Consider the following 20,605-nt stretch of genomic DNA (forward strand, 5'->3'; position numbering starts at 1 on the left):
GGATGGGGAAGGGGGGGATGGAAGGAGGTGGCCAAAAACTGAAGGGTGTAGTCCAGCGATACAATTTTTAGCAGCCAGTGGTCTGAGGTGACTCTCAACCAGGTCAAACGGCAGGGATGAAGACAGCTGAGGAAAAGATGGGGCAGATCTGGGGAGGTGACTGGGATGTGGTTCTCGAGAACACCCTCAAAACACCCACTTCAGGCCTCCATGGTGTTTCACTGGGCCAAGTTGCACAAGTGGATGGGAGGAGGAAGAGCAGCAGCGACTGAACCCCGATGGGCAGGTAGCTATATAAGTATTCAAACCCATTGGCAGGGACAAAATACTTTTTCTTAGCCTTGTTTGGAAACGAGTGGGATGGAGGACAGAGTTTGCCAGAGGGCTTTCGCAATGTTCAGGAGCCCCTCATCCACTAGGAGTGCTACATGTGTGGGGATGGATGCAGAGAGCACATTGAACAAAGTATGTGATTGTGCCTTGATCTCTTCCACCTCTAGGCCTAAGTTAGTAGCCACCCGTCGGAGCAGGGCTTGATGCTCCTGGTGGGCTAACACGGGAGGGCCCTGCTACTGCCTCGTTTGGTGAGGAGGACAATGATTGAACCACCGGGAAGGGCCTGGGGCATTATCCCCTACAAGGGAAGGGGGTCTTTGGGTGGACACCTGTCCTTCCACCTCAGCACCTGCTGACACTTCCTGCACTGAGTCTGATGCCACCGGTGCCAATTGGGGTGTGTCCGATGCAGTGACCGAGGGTTGGTGAGATGGGGCCATCAGCGGATGCAACCTCCGGAGCCCATTCGAGACGGTGCTGTCTCAGCAAGGGGCTGAACTCCCTCTCCGTGCTGGAGAAATCCTCCTCCAGTGACCAGGGCAGGGCAATCGATGCCTGAGTCTGGCAGCTAACCATCGCCATGGGTGATTGGTGCCGGAAGTAGGGGGAGCAGCATCATGTTGGGGAGTGTCCCTGAGACCTCTGTGACAGTGACTGTCGGCGTGAAGATGACCTGTGCCAACTATAAGGTGATTGGCACCTCCCTCTGGGAGACTGGGAGCACAGTGCCAGCGATCTGTAGCAATAAACTGCTGACCTGGGCTGATGCGGTGACCAAGGGCCTGGCAACAAAAGGCTCTGCCTTGGCTCTGGAGACAGGCAGTGCTCATTCGCCTTCTGGGAGACCTTCACAGCTGCTTGACCTCGTAGGAAGCCATGGCTGGGTCCATTGCCACACGTGGTGCCAGCCGCGATGGGGGAGTCTTTTGATCTCTGAGCACCGGGAGCTGAGAAGGAGTTGACTGCGCCATCAGTCTGGGTCCCCTACCACTGCTCGCAGTCAATGGTGGATCCCTTGAGGGGGGGGGAAGGAGGTCCCTTGGGGAGGCATGCCCTCTTGTGGGGAGGGCCCTCAAGCGAATGTCATGTTCTTTCTGTGTCCTGGGATGAAAGTTCCTACAGATATGACATTTCTATTTAACCTGGGATTCTCGCTGGGGCATGCTCCGTCCCCACCAGGACCCTGACTACTAACTAATCTACTATAAAAACAAACTATTTACAGCTAGGACAGGAGGTTCTAAGAGTAGGAAAAACCACTGACCACTTGTGAAGCAAAGGAAAGAGGCACTCTGACAAGTCACCATGGGCGGCAAGAAGGAACTGAGAAGACCTAGGGTCGGCGGTGCCTGATATACTGATGCATGAGCATGGCGCTCAAGGGGTTGCCACAGCCGGCCCTATGGATACTGCTAAGGCAAACATCTCCAGCAACTGTGCTTGTGGGCGCGCACACATCTAGAATGGAATTGACATGAGCAAACACTCAAAGAACACCCAAATACTGAACATTTCAGTTTATTTGGATTCTGCTAATGGCTCAGAGCTTTTCAGCCAGGTCCTTAAGTATTCTAGGATGTATTTCATCAGGTACTCTCAACTTGAAGACATCTAACTTCTCCAAGTAATTCTTAACTTGCTCTTTTCTTATTTTGGCTTCAGATCCTACCCCATTTACAATGGCGTTCACTATGTTAGTTATCCAATCACTGCTAACTTTTTTGGTGAAAAATGAAACAAAAAAGGCATTTAACACTTTGGCCATTGCTGCATTTTCTGTTGTTTTTTTTTGTCTTTCCCGCCTCATAGAGTAATGGGCCTACCCTGTCCTAGTCTTCCTCTTGCTTCTTGTGTATTTGTAAATATTTTCTTGGTATCCTTTATGTCCCTAGCTAGTTTAATCTCATTTTGTGCCGTGGCCTTTCTAATTTTGTCTATACATACTTGTGTTGGTTTTAATTTGTAATTTGACCTAGTTTCCAGTTGTAGGACTCTTTTTTGAATTTCAGGTCACTGAAGATCTCCGTTAAGCCAGCATGGTCTCTTAAGAAAACTCCCAACTCTCCTGAACTCATTTTTTCCCTTAGATTTGCTTCCCATGGGTGCTTACCTACCAATTCTCTGAATTTGCTAAAATCTGCCTTCTCAAAGTTCATTCTGCTGTTTTCCCTCCCACTATACCTTAGAATCATAAACTCTATCATTTCATGACCAATGGCCCCATGCTTTATAGACACTGACATCTTGTGCAATTAATTTTGGATTAAGCAGGATTTTTTATGATATCAAAAGGAGTTGGCTGAAAGTCATAAAACTGTAGCATATTTGTTTAAAAATAGCTAACCCACATTTCATGCTGTCATTTTTCCAGGAGCCTGATAAGTAGGGCCCTACCAATTTCATGGCTGTGAAAAACAAGTCATGGACTGTGAAATAAGATCTGCCCTGTGAAATCCAATCACCCCGTGCTGCTGGGAGTGCCCCATTCAGGGGCTCCTAGCTGCTAGCCCAGGCTGGGCTGGGGAGAGACAGAAGTTGTCCTGCCCCTGCATGGCTGCTCTCAGTGGGGAGATGAGATCAGACCCACCTCCAGAGGCAGTGCAGAAATGAGGTTGCTACAGCCTCACTTCTGTGCTGCAGCAGCCCCAGAACTTCAGCCTCTGCGACTGCAGACAGGACTCAGGGCGCCTAGTTTCTAGGTGCCCCGTCTCGGGGCCTCAGCCCCACAACTGAAGCCGGGACTCAGGGCACCCGGGCTTGAGGCTTCTGCCCCCGCATGGCTCCAGCTGGGGCTCAGGGCACCCGGGCTTTGGGTGCCCATTTTTTCGGGGGATCCCCTAATTGGCCAGGGCTCCTGCATTAATCCACCACTGGCTGGGAGTAGCAGCTAGGAGCTCCCAGCTGGGGCACTCCAAGAAGCTCTGGGGAGATCAGACCCACCTCCATGAATCTCCCCTAGCTGCAGGAAGCTTGGTGGCTGCTGCCTTCAGAGCCCAGCTCCGAAAGTAGCACAAAAGTGAGTGTGGCAATCCTGTGAAACCCCCCGATCCCATTTTGGGTCAGGACACCCACAGTTATATCTGACATTGTAAAACTGACTCATTTTAAAACCTTCTGGCTGTGAAATTGACCAAAATGGTCTGTGAATTTGGTAGGGCCCAGCTGATAAGGGGATATTACTCTCAGGGAAACTATTTTGTAGGAAAATATTTTTCATCAAAGAAGTTACCTTTACAAAATGATAAATCGCATAATTAGAAACTGATCTTACATAACTGTTAGAAAATCTGCATGAGTTCAAAATAGGAAAACCATTGGATGTAGTTATTTGTATCAATATATATTTTAGAATATTTTATCAGATTTTTACATGTCAATATATGCATAGATCCAGTCTGGTTTATACTGACAACTACTTTCCTCCAATTTGAAGAGGAAAATAGAGAGACGAGCAGGAAAGGAGCATTTGTTAGATATACTAATGTTCTGCTCTTCCTGTATCCTATAAAGAGAACAAGGGCACCATCTGCAGTTTTAGAAGTGAATTGGGGGCATGAAGGCTTTTCTTCAAGTACTGCATACAAGTCAGGTTTACACAATGAATTGAATTTTTATTGAGAAAATTATATCGTGAAATCTGGGTGTATACAAGATAACTTTATTTTAACAACTGATCTATTCAGAGTTCCTGTTCATATATTCACTCACACTGAAGCAACAAGGCTGGCCCTGAGTGCTTAAATACAATATTACTGATTATATACTTTTGTAATATAAGAGCAGGTTGCTATGAAAATTTCACTTTTCTATATTAGTGCATGGGCAGCTATCAGCTTCATTTAGGTCATCAAAAGCAAGTGCTCAGACATTATTTCGGACTTTCACCCACTCATACCTGTATATATTGACATTGGTACAAAGGGCATTTGGGGCAGGAAATTTTTTTAGAGCATTTTAGTAGATAATGATGACTAAATAAGTAATCATTAGTAAATACACCTCTATCCCAATCTAACGTGACCTGATATAACACAAATTCAGATATAATGCGGTAAAGCAGCGCTCCGGGATGGCGGGGCTGCACACTCAGGCGGTTCAAAGCAAGTTCGATATAACGCGGTTTCACCTATAATACGGTAAGATTTTTTGGCTCCTGAGGACAACATTTTATCGAGGCAGAGTGTAATTAAGACTTCTAAATACTATCTAGCTAGTCTTTCAAAGCTTAAACAGGCTTTGCTGTCAAATTGCTTTTTATTAAGAAAAGAAAGAGGTTAGTGTGAACCCCATTATCAGTCCTTCACCAGCCAAAAGATGTTTTCTCAGACTAGGCTTAAACTCACATGCAAGCCTGAGAAAATCCAATTGTCTGACAGTTTGGGTCAGCCAACTGCAGGCAAAATTTAATTCTGATCTGCCTACCAGGTAAGCTGTTGAATGTAAATATAAAAACCTGCCACACCAGCATGTGTGGCCTGAGTCTGAAAAGGCAAGCTGAACTTCTGCTTTGGTTTCCTGCCAGATACCACTATCAGGAAGAATATATGGATAATTTACCCACACAAACTGTTGCCTTGCTATATTCCTATTCTCCTCTCATTCCACTCAGCTAGTTGTGCACCATACATTGTCTGGGGGTAGGACTACACCTGACTAATTACACACATGCTTTCTCTACAAGACCCATGTACTGTTTGATGGCATTTATAAGGAACATGAGACCCTGGCAAAACTCCCATTGACTTCCATGGGCACAGAATCACCACTGAAGCATGTAGCCCATTTCAATTCAGACACAGTCAAAGCAGTCAGGGTTTTAAGTGCAAGTGATACAGAGCAGCAGTCTCTCCATGAGGAAGGGGCAAAAATATGAAACCAAACTGAAATTTTAACAAATTATTTACTTTTGTTTAGTAAAAAATGGAGCAACCATCACATTTTCTCGTCAGGTAACCAGGAGATTCAGGCTGCCTGCTCATAAGCAAAACACTAGCTGGTACATTTTGGATTTTCTCTTACAGATTTTGGTCCTCTTTGGTGCACTGTAGTGGTACCTCGCTATTGAGTGGGGAAGGAGGCCACTCCACCTCACTACAGGCAGACAGCAAGTAACTATCTATAGAGGAAACTCCGGTGCTCTGGGTGGGACAGAGCCACAAACAGTCTATGGCTCCACAACACAGCTCATACATTCTGGCCAAAAAGATGGAGTTTGGCCACCACCCTAGGGGTGGGGTCAGTGGCAGGGAGTTAAGGGGATTCAGGCCCCACCCTACGCTATTAGGTCCCACCCAAGGCCCTAATAGTGGCAGATGGGTCTGCCACTAGGTTGGTGGCGATCCTCCTGAAACATGCTGACTCACTCTCTGGCCGCAGTACCCGAATAAAATCTGGGTCACCTGGGTTGTTTTCTACTACAGTCAGTGTGCAGGGCTCCATGGTCAAAAGGTCCTGTGTCTCCTTAGGGTACTTGGCCACTGGCAGTCCCTACAGCTCCTCAGAGTACTCGTCTGACAGCGGTCCTGGAAGCTCCTTGCAATACTAGTCCATCTCCGATCACAGGGCACAGCTCCACTCAGGGCTAGTCTGAGTTCCTGCAAAGATCTCTGCTCCTTCCGGTGGTCCACCCCCAATTGAGCTTCAGGGCTCTCCTTTTACACTTCCTGTCCCACCCCAGGACTTTCAGTGACGGGTCGGGATGGATTCAGCTCTGCCCACCAGGAGGACTGTAGTGGTCCCTTGCTCTCCAGTTTGGGAGGAAGGCCACTCTGCCTCATGTACAGGTAGCTTTTTGACCTCTGATTTAATTCAAGTGAGATTTTTAATTTGAAAAAAAACCCAAACACCTCAACATAAGACCTGTGTGGCTAATGTGTCAACCATGTTTTGCCTTCCATTACTAGTTCTTGTAAGGTGTCAGAGCTATCTCCTTATTTCCTCCTGTCAAAAATATTTTATAGTTGCAAGATGTCCAGAACAAAAGTGATCTAGGGTTGCATCAAGCTTGTGCATTTATTAGTGGCTTATTAAGAAATAATTTATTGTTGCTGGGTAAACAGGAGTAACAAATTAGTAAAAAAAAATGTTTTACACAAATAGTTTTATTACAAATTTGATTTTTTAAGAAATACACATTTAAGAAATTACATAAAAGGCCTTGGCAGTCTCAAAAATATTTTTGTATTTGCATGGTTATAGTCTATAAAATAGTTTTAGACACAGATGTGCTCAAACATCAGAATATTTGCATAGAGATCCAATAGAACTATTTCTTTGAACATTTCAAAAAACTTTTTTGGGGGTATATTAACAAAATTAAGGCCTTTTAAATTTGAAAATCAAGTCATTCAGTGTGTGATTAGTTTTTTAAAACCCTGAAAATATTAAATACAGAATAAACATTGTAAGCTCAAAGCACATTTTACTATAATAAACACAAATAGCCATTAACCTGGGTTCATTCTCTGCAATTTGCATTTAGGTACTGAAATGAGCGAAAGAAAACAGATGTTTCACATTAACTATTTTGGCATTTAACATCTAATTTATGACACTATTGAAAAAGAGGAAAAATGATGTAAGCTTCTTTTTGAAATTGTAGCTAACTCAACGCTTGATCTGCCTAATTGTTGATACCTATATAAATTACTAATATATATATATATATATATATATATTTTCCTAAGCACAATTGGACCATTCCTTATTCCACAGGAAAATTTGTTCCACTGCATGAAAAAGCTGGATAGTACCAAACATAGCAGAAACACTTAACTGCCCATTTGTGGAACTAGTTTGGCAAACCTTTCCTTTGGAGCATAGTCCCACTGAAACCAACAGGACTAGGATGTAAGTAAGCGCTACAAATAGAAAAGCACGCTGGATGTCACCCTATGTTTTGAAAATATGGATACTTGCTCTTTAACCATAATCTGTAATCACAAAACTCTTCTTTATATTAGTATTACTTTGTACAGGAACAATAAGTACATACCTAAGAGTCTGGAATTTTGAGATAGCTAGACAATGGTAATAGCATACGTATCTGGGTAGGAGAAATGAATCTAAATATATAATACAAGAAAGGGGAGTCAAAAGTAAGGCACAGCAACATACCTCCTAGCACCTTTGAATTTTTCTGCATAAACTCTGGCTTTTTGATACTGTCAGTGCATTGCATTTACATAAACATTTCTTTTACCAAAAGTGCCATTTGGTATTTGAAGCTTATCTTTGTTGTCTCTTTTCTTCTTCAGCAAGTACAGGGCCAGTAAAGCAGTGTGTGTTAGTTATGCAAGTTCCTATAAGGCACTTTACTGTTTTCATATTGGACAACAATGAGGTACATATGATATAAGTCTAAGCTTCATTGCTGTTAAACAAATAGCACCATATTGTGACATTAGTTGAAATTCAAAAGTCATTATGTTCTTCTCATACAGACTTGACAACGGCTAACGTTTGAGCGCAAGTCCCCTGCTTTCAGAGTTGAAGGAGTAGGTTTCCTATAAAAAAAAAAAAAAGGACGACCATCAATAACTGCTAATGCAAAAATATCAGTTTGCAAGTTTATTGTTAACTTGGCAGTGTTTTTAATACAAAAGTTTAGTCTGTTAATGAAAAATTGAGAAACCCTGGCAGAGCTGAATCAAGTGCCTAGGTCTCTGCAGACTATCCGGTCACTTCTTCCAGAAAATCAGTCATAGTAATTTGCTATTCTTAATGGGGGGGAATGACTATATACAAAGTGTTGTCAAAATAAACAAAACAAACTGAAAAAGATCTCTCTAAACTCTTTAGTTATAAGGAATTATTAAAAACAAAAGTGGGTAAAATATTTTAGACAGAAGTGTGATTTTTTTTTATTGACTATGTGCCTTTAATAATCCAGACCTCAAGCCTGCAATTCACATTCACATGAGGTAAGGTTGCAGGATTGGTCCCCTACCCAAGGGTGTATGATGTACAAACTAGGACTGTTTCTATGGTGTTCATAAAGAGAAAGGGATGCTAAGCTTTACAGTTCTCCCCTTGTGAGGACGTAAGGAATAAAGTAACTATGATGCTCATTCTTCTCTCTTTTTCTCTGAGTAGCCTTCCCTGTACTAAAGAGTGATATTTATTCTTGGGTAGCAGCTAGCACAAGGCTTTGCATCACTTAATTCCTCAATTTAGAGCCTAAATAGTACAGAAGTTGTGCATAGGCCCTTCTGCACAGGGTGAAGGTCATGGGTGAATGATAAATAATTGTTCAAAGCTCATTCAGTTCTCCGCCTCTCTGAGTATGTCTACCCTGCAATTAGGCACCCATGGCTGGCCCATGCCAGCTGACTCGGGCTCACAGGGCTCTGTTTAACTATAGCGTAGATGTTTGGGCTTGGGCTGCGGCCCAAACTCTGGGATCCTCTCTTCTCGCAGTATCCTAGAGCCTGGCCTCCAGCCCAAGCCTGAACATCTACACCACCATTAAATACCCTATTAGCCCAAGCCCTGCGAGTCCAAGTCAGCTGGCACCTGCAAGCCACAGGTTTTCATTTGCAATGCACACATACCCTTTCCGAGGAGATGTCAACAGCTGTGCTAGTTTGCAGTGGTTCTATTACGAGCTAATGTCCACTAGAGATGAGATTATGCTCTGGGTTAATTTCTATCAAGATGTCAGTGTATCCCAATTACGAATGAAATCACACAAGTGAAACACAGGTGTGGTGGAGGTACAAACACTCTTAGGTCATCTTAAAAGGAATACTGTAAAAAGGTTTCATTTTTTGGTAAATACTACCAAAATGTATATTCACTATTTCTGCCAAAAAACATTATTTTTACAAACATTTTTACTGTATATCTTAATCCAAATAGATTACCAAAAGCTATTCATCTTTTAAACTTAATCTAGAACAATCCCAGTGTTACTTTAAAGCAAGTTCCATGCTGTTGCTTTTACAGAGGTATAGTGAGCCGTGAATATGGATTGTAGAAAGAAAAATCAATTATAACTTACTTGAACATCTCATTTCTCTCTATAGTGGCAAGCCAAAAACTGTAAGCATTTGCATAATAGTTACAAGTTCCACGACCGTGGCATTCTATGAAGGGAGCACTGCGGAACTCCTCTAGACAGGAACCTGGAGATGCCAGAGCTTGCCCGGAACCCTCAGCACCAGCGCTGGTATGCTGGGAAAATGCAAGTAAATCAACCAGATTAGAAATATCTAACTCTTTAGGCCTGGTCTACACTGGAGGGGGGCGGGATCGATCTAAGTTACACAACTTCAGCTACGTGAGTAACGTAGTTGAAGTCGACATACTTAGATCTACTTACCGTGGTATCTTCAGAGTGGTTAAGTCAATGGCTGACGCTCTCCCATCAACTCCACCTGCGCCTCTTGCCCTGGTGGAGTACCGGAGTTGACGGGAGAGCACTCGGTAGTTGATTTATCGTGTCTAGTCTAGAAGCGATAAATCAACCCCCGCTGGATTGATCGCTACCCATCGATCAAGCAGGTGATGTAGACAAGCCCTTAGTGACAGTAGGTTGTAACTCTTTTAAACCAATACTTTGCCATATGCATTTCCTCCCCTCTTTTCTGTAATGTGGTGGAGAACCTGCTGCTGCTCCTTCCTCCTGCTTTGGGATAATGAGTGGCCAGTTGGAAGCAGTGGGAGTCTGGGAAAACTGGGAGGAATGGGTTCCAGGGGCAGGATATCTTGGGCCCTGGGAGGAGCATGGTGTTGAAGGCAATCAGGGGGAGTATGGAATCCACTGGTTTTAGGGCCCACAGAACTGAATTGCCTTGCGGTACCAGAGACTGTGTCAGATAAAGTTTGGTACTGAAGCACACCAGAGACTGCACAAAAGATCAAAAATTCAATTAGACAAAGGCCCTATTCATGGAGAGATCAGGAAGAGCAGAGGCGGTGGCTCTATATTGCTCTGTGAAGGTGCTGCAACCCTGATCTGGAGGGACAATAGGAAGGTCTGTTAATTTCCATGTTCACTTAGTCCTAAAATTTTGTGCTGAAGCTGTAAACAAGGGAATGACAGTGTGTTTTGTGAGAGGAATTACTATGCTAGAAACCAGAAAGTGAATTGTTACTAAATTATTCTCTCACATTAACTAAATAGCCAACACGTTTCTAAAGTCACCAAAAGAGCAGAGACCTCATCCTCTGACCCTTGTTTCCCTGCAGTGGCATAGACAGATAATACCTTTCTAAAGGCAGGAATATATCAAACACCAGCATAAATTATTTTTCTGATCCAGGTGATGTCCTGGTGCACTTACCATTACAAAGGAGTAACCAATCCAAAGCGACATCCAGCCTTCAGGGCACGATGGTATTTGAACTGTTTGGCTGTGAACTGCAATTACCATGGCAGGAGCCTCACACACAGAGCATCTATAAAGAACATGACAGCAAGCAACTCAATGTACTTGGAACAGTAATATTTATTTCCTCTTTTTGGGAGTTATTTGCACAGCAAGTTCAGAATTTACAAGACCAACACTAAGAAAGTCAGACCTTTGGAGTCACTAATCCTACTAGTCTTCACTGGATAAAGGAAAGGAAGGGCCTTATTATTATAAACTGAATAGTTTAATACATTTACCCTTTTTTCTCTTTTAAATTTTAAATTTCAACAGCCAGCATATGAGCAATGTTATTAACACTGAAGGGAAAATGGCTAAAGAACTAGGAAGAGGTCTGGTGAGACTAGGAGCAAATAGGATCAACACATTACTTTAGCTGTAGATTTATATGACTTCTGTAGAGAACACCAGCGCTTCTTGAAGGAACTGAAGACTTCTTGGGAAGGCCAGTGAAACATTTAAAGATGAGGGTTCCATATGTATTGCCTTTAAAGGTGACTTTTATTTATGTCTGGGGTCCTTATCTCTGAATAAAGGACAACTTAGCCAACCAACTGGAACACTGGGCTTGAGAAACCAACATTTGGAGAGGTTTACAAACAAAGATTCTTTTAGTTCAGGTATGTACATTCTGCTTCTGACCTGCTGGCTCCCAAAATAAGCAGAAGGCTCAGTAACTCCTTGGTGGGTGTCTCTCTCTCTTTGCTAAGACTGCCAAACAAAGTACTAGTAAATGCCAGTTATGATGCAAATGATAATCATATGGGATCCTGCTAATTAGGAATTTGACTGGGACCATTAATTCCTTGCTTGCAGCACAGCCCTAAAAATAGCCACTTTTAATTAGCACTGGCCCTTTTGGTTCAAACCAGATACCTAAGATGAACAGCTTGGTATTGCATTATCAGAGCAACAGAGAAATTAAGTATAACAAGCAGAAATAAGCTGGGTTCTGTTAAATCCACAAAAGTAAAGAAATTCAGAGTGAAGGCATCTACATTTGACATAAAAGGATTCACACACTGCCTAGAACTCCAGCACAAAAGCTACATGGTTATATTAAGAAGCACAGCAATGAAAGAGAAAAAAAACAGAATGTAAAAGGCGCCTGGTACTTGCTTTGCTTCAAGAGATTTCTGGTGCATCAATGAATGACTTTGGGACAAAGGAAGTCTCTTGAACCAGGGCAGACAAGTGACACTTTTACATCTTTTCAATTTTTCAACGCAGGATGATGATGGTTTAACAGTCTCAAATAATAAAAGAAACGAACAGACTATGAGATTACAGTGGCATGCACAGATATAAAAGAACATATTAAAATAATTTCACTCTACACCACCTTTCCATGGCAACTTTTGGCGCAGTAGGTTCTTTTAGAATCCAAGGTTCAAGGGAAAGCTGCAAGATCTACAAATATATATAAAGCACCACACATACTCTGTATGCATAGGATTGCGGGCAGTTTAAGGGCAAATTTCAACAGTGGTCTCTTTGTTCAAGATTTTCAAAAGTGACTCAAGGGATTTTGGGTACCTGACATGAACAACTTAATGGGGCTTAGTTTTCAGGGGGAGAGCACTCACCATTTTCTGAAAATTAGATCCTTTTTAGGCATCACAGGTAGAGCACAAAAAAGACAGACACCCCAAATCCCTACTCTCTCTCTCTTTTTTTTTAATCTTGGTCAAAATCTGTACAATCAAATTTTGAGGCATTTTGGGTGTCAAAAAACTAGGAATTAAGTACAGAAGTAATATTTGCATAAGTTGGATCCAACTACACAATTGATACATAAAACTCCAAGTCTGGGAACACACAAAGTTGTGTTGCCATGCAGAAGGAGTGATATTTCATTCTTATGAATCCTTTTTAAAAATTGGCCCTTAGCTTGTTCATGTTATATGAGAAACAAACAGCCATATTAAGTACTTCGATATGCTGGATACCTACGATGGGGGATATTATCTTAGAATTGTCTGGATAACTAATAAACATAGACAAATGTGTCATGCTCCCACCCTCGGAAAGCCCACCAGAGCAATTTCCACTCCCACTCATCTCCATGGTAGGGAGAAAGCACAGGAGTTGTTAGGGTGTCTGCACAGCAGCTGGGAGGATGTCCTCCAATGCAAATGCTAGCGCTGTTCGAGCTAGCATACTAAAAACAGCTGTATGGATGCAGTAGCATAAGTGGTTGGTTGAACTAGTTGCCTGAATTATATCCCACCCAACCTCCTGTGTATGTTGTTGGGCAGCTAGCCCGAGCCGCTGCCCATGCCACTGTAGTCACACTGCTATTTTTAGCATGCTAGCCTGAGCAGAGCTAGCATGTGTCTGTCTATCCAAGATGGGAAGCATCCTCCCAGCTGCTGCATAGGCATAACCTCACACTCTAGGAACAGGACGGCCTATGAAGGCCCTGCCTGACCCTTGCATGTCATGATTATAGACTCATAGACTCTAGGACTGGAAGGGACCTCGAGAGGTCATCGAGTCCAGTCCCCTGCCCTCATGGCAGGACCAAATACTATCTAGACCATCCCTAATAGACATTTATCTAACCTACTCTTAAATATCTCCAGAGATGGAGATTCCACAACTTCCCTAGGCAATCTATTCCAGTGTTTAACTACCCTGACAGTTAGGAACTTTTTCCTAATGTCCAACCTAAATCTCCCTTGCTGCAGTTTAAGCCCATTGCTTCTTGTTCTATCATTGGAGGCTAAGGTGAACAAGTTTTCTCCTTCCTCCTGATGACACCCTTTTAGATACCTGAAAACTGCTATCATGTCCCCTCTCAGTCTTCTCTTTTCCAAACTAAACAAACCCAATTCCTTCAGCCTTCCTTCATAGGTCATGTTCTCAAGACCTTTCATCATTCTTGTTGCTCTTCTCTGGACCCTCTCCAATTTCTCCACATCTTTCTTGAAATGCGGTGCCCAGAACTGGACACAATACTCCAGCTGAGGCCTAACCAGCGCAGAGTAAAGCGGAAGAATGACTTCTCGTGTCTTGTTTACAACACACCTGTTAATGCATCCCAGAATCACGTTTGCTTTTTTTGCACCAGTATCACACTGTTGACTCATATTAAGCTTGTGGTCCACTATGACCCCTAGATCTCTTTATGCCATACTCCTTCCTAGACAGTCTCTTCCCATTCTGTATGTGTGAAACTGATTGTTCCTTCCTAAGTGGAGCACTTTGCATTTATCTTTATTGAACTTCATCCTGTTTACCTCAGACCATTCCTCCAATTTGTTCAGATCATTTTGAATTTTGACTCTGTCCTCCAAAGCAGTTGCAATCCCTCCCAGTTTGGTATCGTCCGCAAACTTAATAAGCGTACTTTCTATGCCAACATCTAAATCATTGATGAAGATATTGAACAGAGACGGTCCCAAAACAGACCCCTGCGGCACCCCACTTGTTATACCTTTCCAGCAGGATTGGGAGCCATTAATAACTACTCTCTGAGTACGGTTATCCAGCCAGTTATGCACCCACCTTATAGTAGCCCCATCTAAATTGTACTTTCCTAGTTTATCTATAAGAATATCATGCGAGACCGTATCAAATGCCTTACTAAAGTCTAGGTATATCACATCCACCACTTCTGCCTTATCCACAAGGCTCGTTATCCTATCAAAGAATGCTATCAGATTGGTTTGACACGATTTGTTCTTTACAAATCCATGCTGGCTATTCCCTATCACCTTACCACCTTCCAAGTGTTTGCAGATGATTTCTTTAATTACTTGCTCCATTATCTTCCCTGGCACAGAAGTTAAACTAACTGTCTGTAGTTTCCTGGGTTGTTTTTATTTCCCTTTTTATAGATGGGCACTATTTTTGCCCTTTTCCAGTCTTCTGGAATCTCCCCCGTCTCCCATGATTTCCCAAATATAATAGCTAGAGGCTCAGATACCTCCTCTATTAACTCCTTGAGTATTCTAGGATGCATTTCATCAGGCCCTGGTGACTTGCAGGCATCTAACTTTTCTAAGTGATTTTTTACTTGCTCTTTTTTTATTTTATTTTCTAAACCTACCCTCTTCCCGTAAGCATTCACTATATTGGACATTCCTTCAGACTTCTCAGTGAAGACCGAAACAAAGACGTCATTAAGCATCTCTGCCATTTCCAATTTATCAATTTAGTAAGATGTTGGAGCTCCTTTGTCAGATCCTAATTAAATCAGAATGGTGCAGCCCACTAGGTTCATGTGATCTCTTCTGCCTTAAGCCTTGTGCATGTTACATAAGGGCACAGTTTATGCTAGTAAATTCAAAAAAAGAAATAAGACCAAATCCACAGCTAATATAAACCGGTGCAGCTCAAATGAGCTCAATGCAACTACATCAGTTTACACTAGCTGATGAGTCAGTTCTACAAATAGTAAATGATTGCTTTACAGTACCACACCCGGCTCCTTTGCAATAATGTTTTCTTTAAACTCACCCTAGTTGTATTCGAGCACCAAAGCAATGTCCAAAACAATGCAGCATACTGCATGATAGTTAAAACAGATATTGATATATTTTCAAAAGATATTGAGCCACAAAGTACTTCTAAATAGAGCTGAGTATAAAAACAGAAATTATTTTTTCCCTTGGAATTTTGAATAAAAATCAAAATGTCTGTTTAATTCAAAATTTCCTGATGTATTTTTTCAAAGAATCAATTCAAAATAAATATTTTTGTTTCATATGAATTAAAATAACCTTTTTTTTGGCTTGGGATTTCTTTACTTTTTCCAGCAGAAAAGGTGTAGGGACTCAAAATATTTTCATTTTAATTCAAATCAATATGGAAAAATTCCAATCATTTAATTGAAAGTAAAATCAGGAGATTCTGAGGGATATGAAAAAAGCTTGACGAAAATTTTTTGACCAGCTCTATTTTTACTAGGTCTTCTGCATATTCATAACCAATGTGGCAAGAGCAATACTCACCTACTGATGAATGGCCTGATATTGTCACCAGTGATAGGTGCCATACTCATTGGCATGGGTTCAGGAGTAGATAGCCAGTAGGAATAGTCATTCCTTGATGCAAAGTTGCATACGTTATTGATGTTGCAGAACAAGAATGGCATAGTGCTAAATTTACGAAGACAGCTCCCTGCTGTGCCTGAAATTGTAAGAAAAAGGTTAATGTGTAAAACTCCGTTTGAGCGAATATTTGGCAACGGCATATTTTAATCAGTGCAATTTTGATGACAATGCACAATGTTTAAAGTGCTAACGTGGCAACCTTGACTCTGAGACTCACTTCCTGGCTCACTCCAGCAGGATGGTGAGTGCATAAGGGAGGTTCTGATAAGAGTCTGAGACGGGAGGGAAAACTTGTTTTGCTCCTGTATAAATCCCAATGGCAGACCCCAATCAGACTTTAAAATATTTTTTTCCCCTCAGCTCCATGGTGGTCAAGTTTATATAATGGTTGCTTCTAGAACTGTATATTTGTTTATCAGATGCCAAAAGATACATTAAAGCAACAATAAGATCACAAACTTACATATAAAAAGTCAGGGAATGCAAAACTTAAGGGTTTTTCAGTAACACCAGCATATTTACATTAACCAAAGATGATATTTTTGATTACTAGCTAGTAATTACCCAAACTAGCAATCAAATATATTATAAATGTGCAATGCCTTGAATGCCTGAGGTTCTCTGGTCAAAGAAGTCATTGTGTCCTCGTAGTTGGCTGACCTGCATCCTGGGCTCGGCTGTAGTTTCATTGAGTCTCTTGTCCCTAGGTCCCCTAAGGGCAGGGCTTAAATTCTCATGGAGTATTTTCCTGGGGCCCCCAGGCCCCACCCCCAACTTGCTATAAAAACTCCAGGGAGGTTGAAAATATTTACCGGAGCTCTGCTCCGAACAGCTCTGGCTGAATCTAAGCCCTGCTTTTGGGAGCCTCACTTGTGGGCAATCTCACTATTCCCAGCAGGTGTTCAGCTCACTGTCGGGGTCATTTCAGAGTCCAACTACAGTTCACTTGTCTCTATAGTCCCTGGAGGTGCTTTCCAGGTCCCGCCACAGGTCACTGATGGGAAGCAGCCCTTCAGGGCCCTTGTCGGTAATAAGCTTGTAATGTCAATCTTCCTCTGCCGAAAGCTGAAGGTGTGGCGAGTCGAGGGGAAGGAAAGGCTGGCCCCTGCCTCAGACTGAGCTCCCCTTGCTACTAGAGCTCATTAGCAGTCCCTAGCAGTATTCCTGTTCCCAGGCAAATTTTCCTCCTTTTCTGTGGCTTGTTTCACCTTTTAAAGCTCTCCTCCTCCAGGTGGAGCATGTTCTGCAGGTGCACCTAAGCCTTTCCACCTGTGGGATGGGGGTATGTCCTATCACGCTCCTCAGTGCATGTTTGTGCAGTGCTCGAAAAGGGTAAAGCACTATAATAGCTATAAGTAAGTGTGATTATTATGCAGTCTGTGCTCTACATAGTGTAGTATAAGCCTACAGATAAGATAAATATTTGTTTGGTTTGTAATGAAATGAAGCTGCATTACACACTCATCAGTAATGCATGCTAACATCTTATTTGATTTGATTTATTTTATGATTTCTTACCCAAATCCTGACCATGTGCCCTTTCATTGCCTTGTACGTAAAGTAAGGAGTAGCCATAGTATATCAGTTTAGTTCCAGATGGACATTCTGGTTCTTCAATGGTTTGGCTGTGTCTGGTAACAAGGAAGCCATGAGCGACAGATGGTGTGCCTGGTGGGCCCATAGACCCTGGTAAACCCTCAGGGCCTGGTGGACCTCTGGCTCCTCGCGGACCTACAAGACAGAAAGTTACGTTTACCTCTTTTTTATTTCTAGAAGTGTTGATAGAGAGAATCCAATCTGAGCCATCAATTGAATATTTATTTTCAATGTATACAGCTACTGTATTATCGCACTCGGTTGAGCAGACTGCACACAGTGTTGATAATAACAATTTTAAATGATCAGGAAACCAATGATTATGCCTTATGTATTTGTATAGTATTTTGTATTTAACCTTGCACTAGAGTTAAAACGTTTTATCTGGGGAGAAAAATTACTCTGCATTGTTCAATACTACTTTACTTTAATTTCTTAAACTCTAACATATAAAGGAAAATAATGTAGACAATGTAAGTAAATGAAACCAAAGTACTCTGAATGATTATTAAATGTCTCTAAAACTGCCTTCAGAGAAAGTGTGCCAACTTCTGATGGAGCTGAAATTAAAGCAAGGAAAGGGAACTAGAGAACTGCTGCTTGCCAGGCAATCACGGTTAAGAATTTGAACTGTCTGAAATTACAACACATATTAAATGAAAAAACAACAAAAAATTTGAGTGCAACATTAAGACGGGGGAAATAAGCACTCAGACATCAGCAAGTTCTGTAAAATAAAGGTTTCTCTTGCACTGTTAAAGTGCCCATTTTGTTCATCCATGTTGTTTACAATACACATAATACACCTTTACCCTGCTATAAAGCGGTCGTGGGGAGCCAAATATTCCTACTGCTTTATAGCTGAAACCCTGTTATATTGGGGTAGGGATGGCAGGGCTCTGGCGGTGATTTAAAGGACCCGGGACTCCCCACAGCAGCCGGAGCCCCGGACCCTTTAAAGCGCCACCAGAGCCCCACTGCTACCGCGCTATACACGAACCCATGTTATATTGGGTTGCATTATAGCGGGGTAGAGGTGTACATGGAAGTTTACATTTTCTGAGGTTAGAAGGACCAGAAGATACTAGAGGGCAGATTGTAATGGGAGCGTGTACATGGGGGGAAGAGTAGGAGGGTGGATGGAGCCTTTTCCTGTGCCAGCCCCGTGCAAGGACCAGGGAAAAAATACAGCTTCTGTGCTTGAGGATGCACAGAGACTGCCCCCCTCCTCCACTCGTAAGGGATGAGCATCACCTCAAAGGGAGCACGGAAGTGGGCCTCTTCCTCAGGCCTGCCTCTGCCCCAGCCATCATTATGGGCTAGCTGCACTGGAAAAGCAGGCTGCACAATCCTAAAGGATTTGATTTGATTAAGATTGCAAGATCTCCAGGCTTTGTCAGTGGTACTTGTAAGATGCTTGACTCATAGCTATAGTGAAGCCTCCATTCAAATATGTCCTTTGATGTTTTTCAAAAGTTCAGGTCCTGTGGATCTCTAAGCTTTAGAGGAATAGAGCTGCAGAGGTCTCATGTGTTGTGGGGCCTGTCAAATCCTCAGTGAAGAACTAGTTTGCTGGCAGATCTTACAAGCTGCAACTTCTGATTGTGTTAATTGTCTGCCATGTTTCCCAGCACAACTTCTTTGTTGCTTCATTCAAACAAATTGACCAAAGTTTCCAAGGAGTGCAGCCTCCACAAGTTGCTAGCACCACCTCCTTCAGCATGTATTCAGCCTCTGCAGTTAACAAACTTTGGGAATGGTATGAGTGCCTACTAAAAAGTACAGAGCTAACACTAACAATTCATGGGCACCATGACTATCTTTAATGGCATGTTTTTGATCTCTCATCAATGTAAATAAAGTCAGTGAAGTTACACCCGTAACCTTAGGCTTTGACTAGTGCCTACTGAAGTAAAAAAACAACACTCTTATTGACTTCAGTGGTTGCTGGTCAGACCGATGTGCACTGACAGAATGTTCTTCTATGCATTTGGAGTCTTGCATTTTCAAGTATTTGTAATTTTATGTATTTTTTTTCAAATGTAGCAAATCACAAACTGTTCATTATAGCCTAATCAGTCATCAGATCCAAAAGTTCATCTATTTTTGAGTAAGCCCCATGGGATAAGAAAGATGATTCTATTTTATTTATTTTTAAAATGGAAAATGTTTCTTTATGTTCTCATGATTCATATGGCTGAAGAGATTTTGTCTAAATTTTCTCAAACTATTCCTCTGTGGGCAGATACCTATCTCACAGAGCTGGAGGGGACCTTGAAAGGTCATTGAATCCAGTCTCCTGCCTTCCCTAGTAGGACCAAGTAGATTTTTTCCCCCCAGATCCCTAACTGGCCCTCTCAAGGATTGAACTAACAACCCTGGGTTTAGCAAGCCAATGCTCAAACCACTGAGCTATCCTCCCCCAAAAATCATAGAATATCAGGGTTAGAAGGGACCTCAGAAGATCATTGAGTCCAACCCACTGTTCAAAGCAGGGGCAATCCTCAAACAGATTTGTGCCCCAGATCCCTAAATGGGGCCCTCAAGGATTGAACTCATAACCCTGGGTTTAGCAGGCCAATGCTCAAACCACTGATCTATCCCCCCAAGCATAAAATTTCAACCCCAAAATTTCAGAAAGTTACAGGAGTGTGAAAAAAAGGAAATTATAATGGAACTTGTTTTGCAAGATTATTATAAGAGGTTCAACAAAGAGTCCTGCACTTAAAAAGAAAGAATCTCATGCACTGCTACAGACTAGGGACTGACTGGCTAAGCAGAAGTTCTGCAGAAAAGGACCTGGGGATTACAGTGGACGAGAAGCTGGATATGAGTCAGCAGTGTGCCCTCGTTGTCAAGAAGGCCAATGGCATATTGGGCTGTATTAGTAGGAGCCTTGCCAGCAGATCGAGGGAAGTGATTATTCCCCTCTATCTGGCACTGGTGAGGCCACATCTGGAGTACTGTGTCCAGTTTTGGTCCCCACACTACAGAAGGGATGTGGACAAATTAGAGAGAGTCCAGTGGAGGGCAACAACAATGATTAGGGGGCTGGGGCACATGATTTATGAGGAGAGGCTGAGGGGACTGGGCTTATTTAGTCTGCAGAAGAGAAGAGTGAGGGGGGATTTGATAGCAGCCTTCAATTACCTGAAGAAGATGGAGTTAGGTTGTTCTAAGTGGTGGCAGATGACAGAACAAGAAGCAATGGTCTCAAGTTGCAGTGGGGAAGGTCTACGT

The 20,605-nt window shown here is 42.5% G+C and overlaps 1 protein-coding gene across 1 annotated transcript in view; it reads right to left on the bottom strand.

Moving 5' to 3' along the window:
• Positions 1 to 6,416: 6,416 nt before the first annotated feature.
• The window catches only part of COL4A1 (collagen type IV alpha 1 chain), a 239,000-nt gene continuing 224,811 nt past the window's right edge, over positions 6,417 to 20,605 (bottom strand). The window contains exons 48-52 of the mRNA XM_030568516.1: positions 17,288 to 17,500; positions 15,668 to 15,845; positions 10,623 to 10,737; positions 9,338 to 9,510; positions 6,417 to 7,841 (exon numbers count right to left, since the gene is read on the bottom strand). Of these exons, the coding sequence (XP_030424376.1) occupies positions 7,760 to 7,841; positions 9,338 to 9,510; positions 10,623 to 10,737; positions 15,668 to 15,845; positions 17,288 to 17,500 (761 nt within the window). The 3' untranslated portion in view covers positions 6,417 to 7,759. The remainder of the gene's footprint in view (positions 7,842 to 9,337; positions 9,511 to 10,622; positions 10,738 to 15,667; positions 15,846 to 17,287; positions 17,501 to 20,605) is intronic.

The sequence above is a fragment of the Gopherus evgoodei genome, chromosome 1 (assembly GCF_007399415.2).
Source record: "Gopherus evgoodei ecotype Sinaloan lineage chromosome 1, rGopEvg1_v1.p, whole genome shotgun sequence".
Classification (NCBI taxonomy): Eukaryota; Metazoa; Chordata; order Testudines; family Testudinidae; genus Gopherus; species Gopherus evgoodei.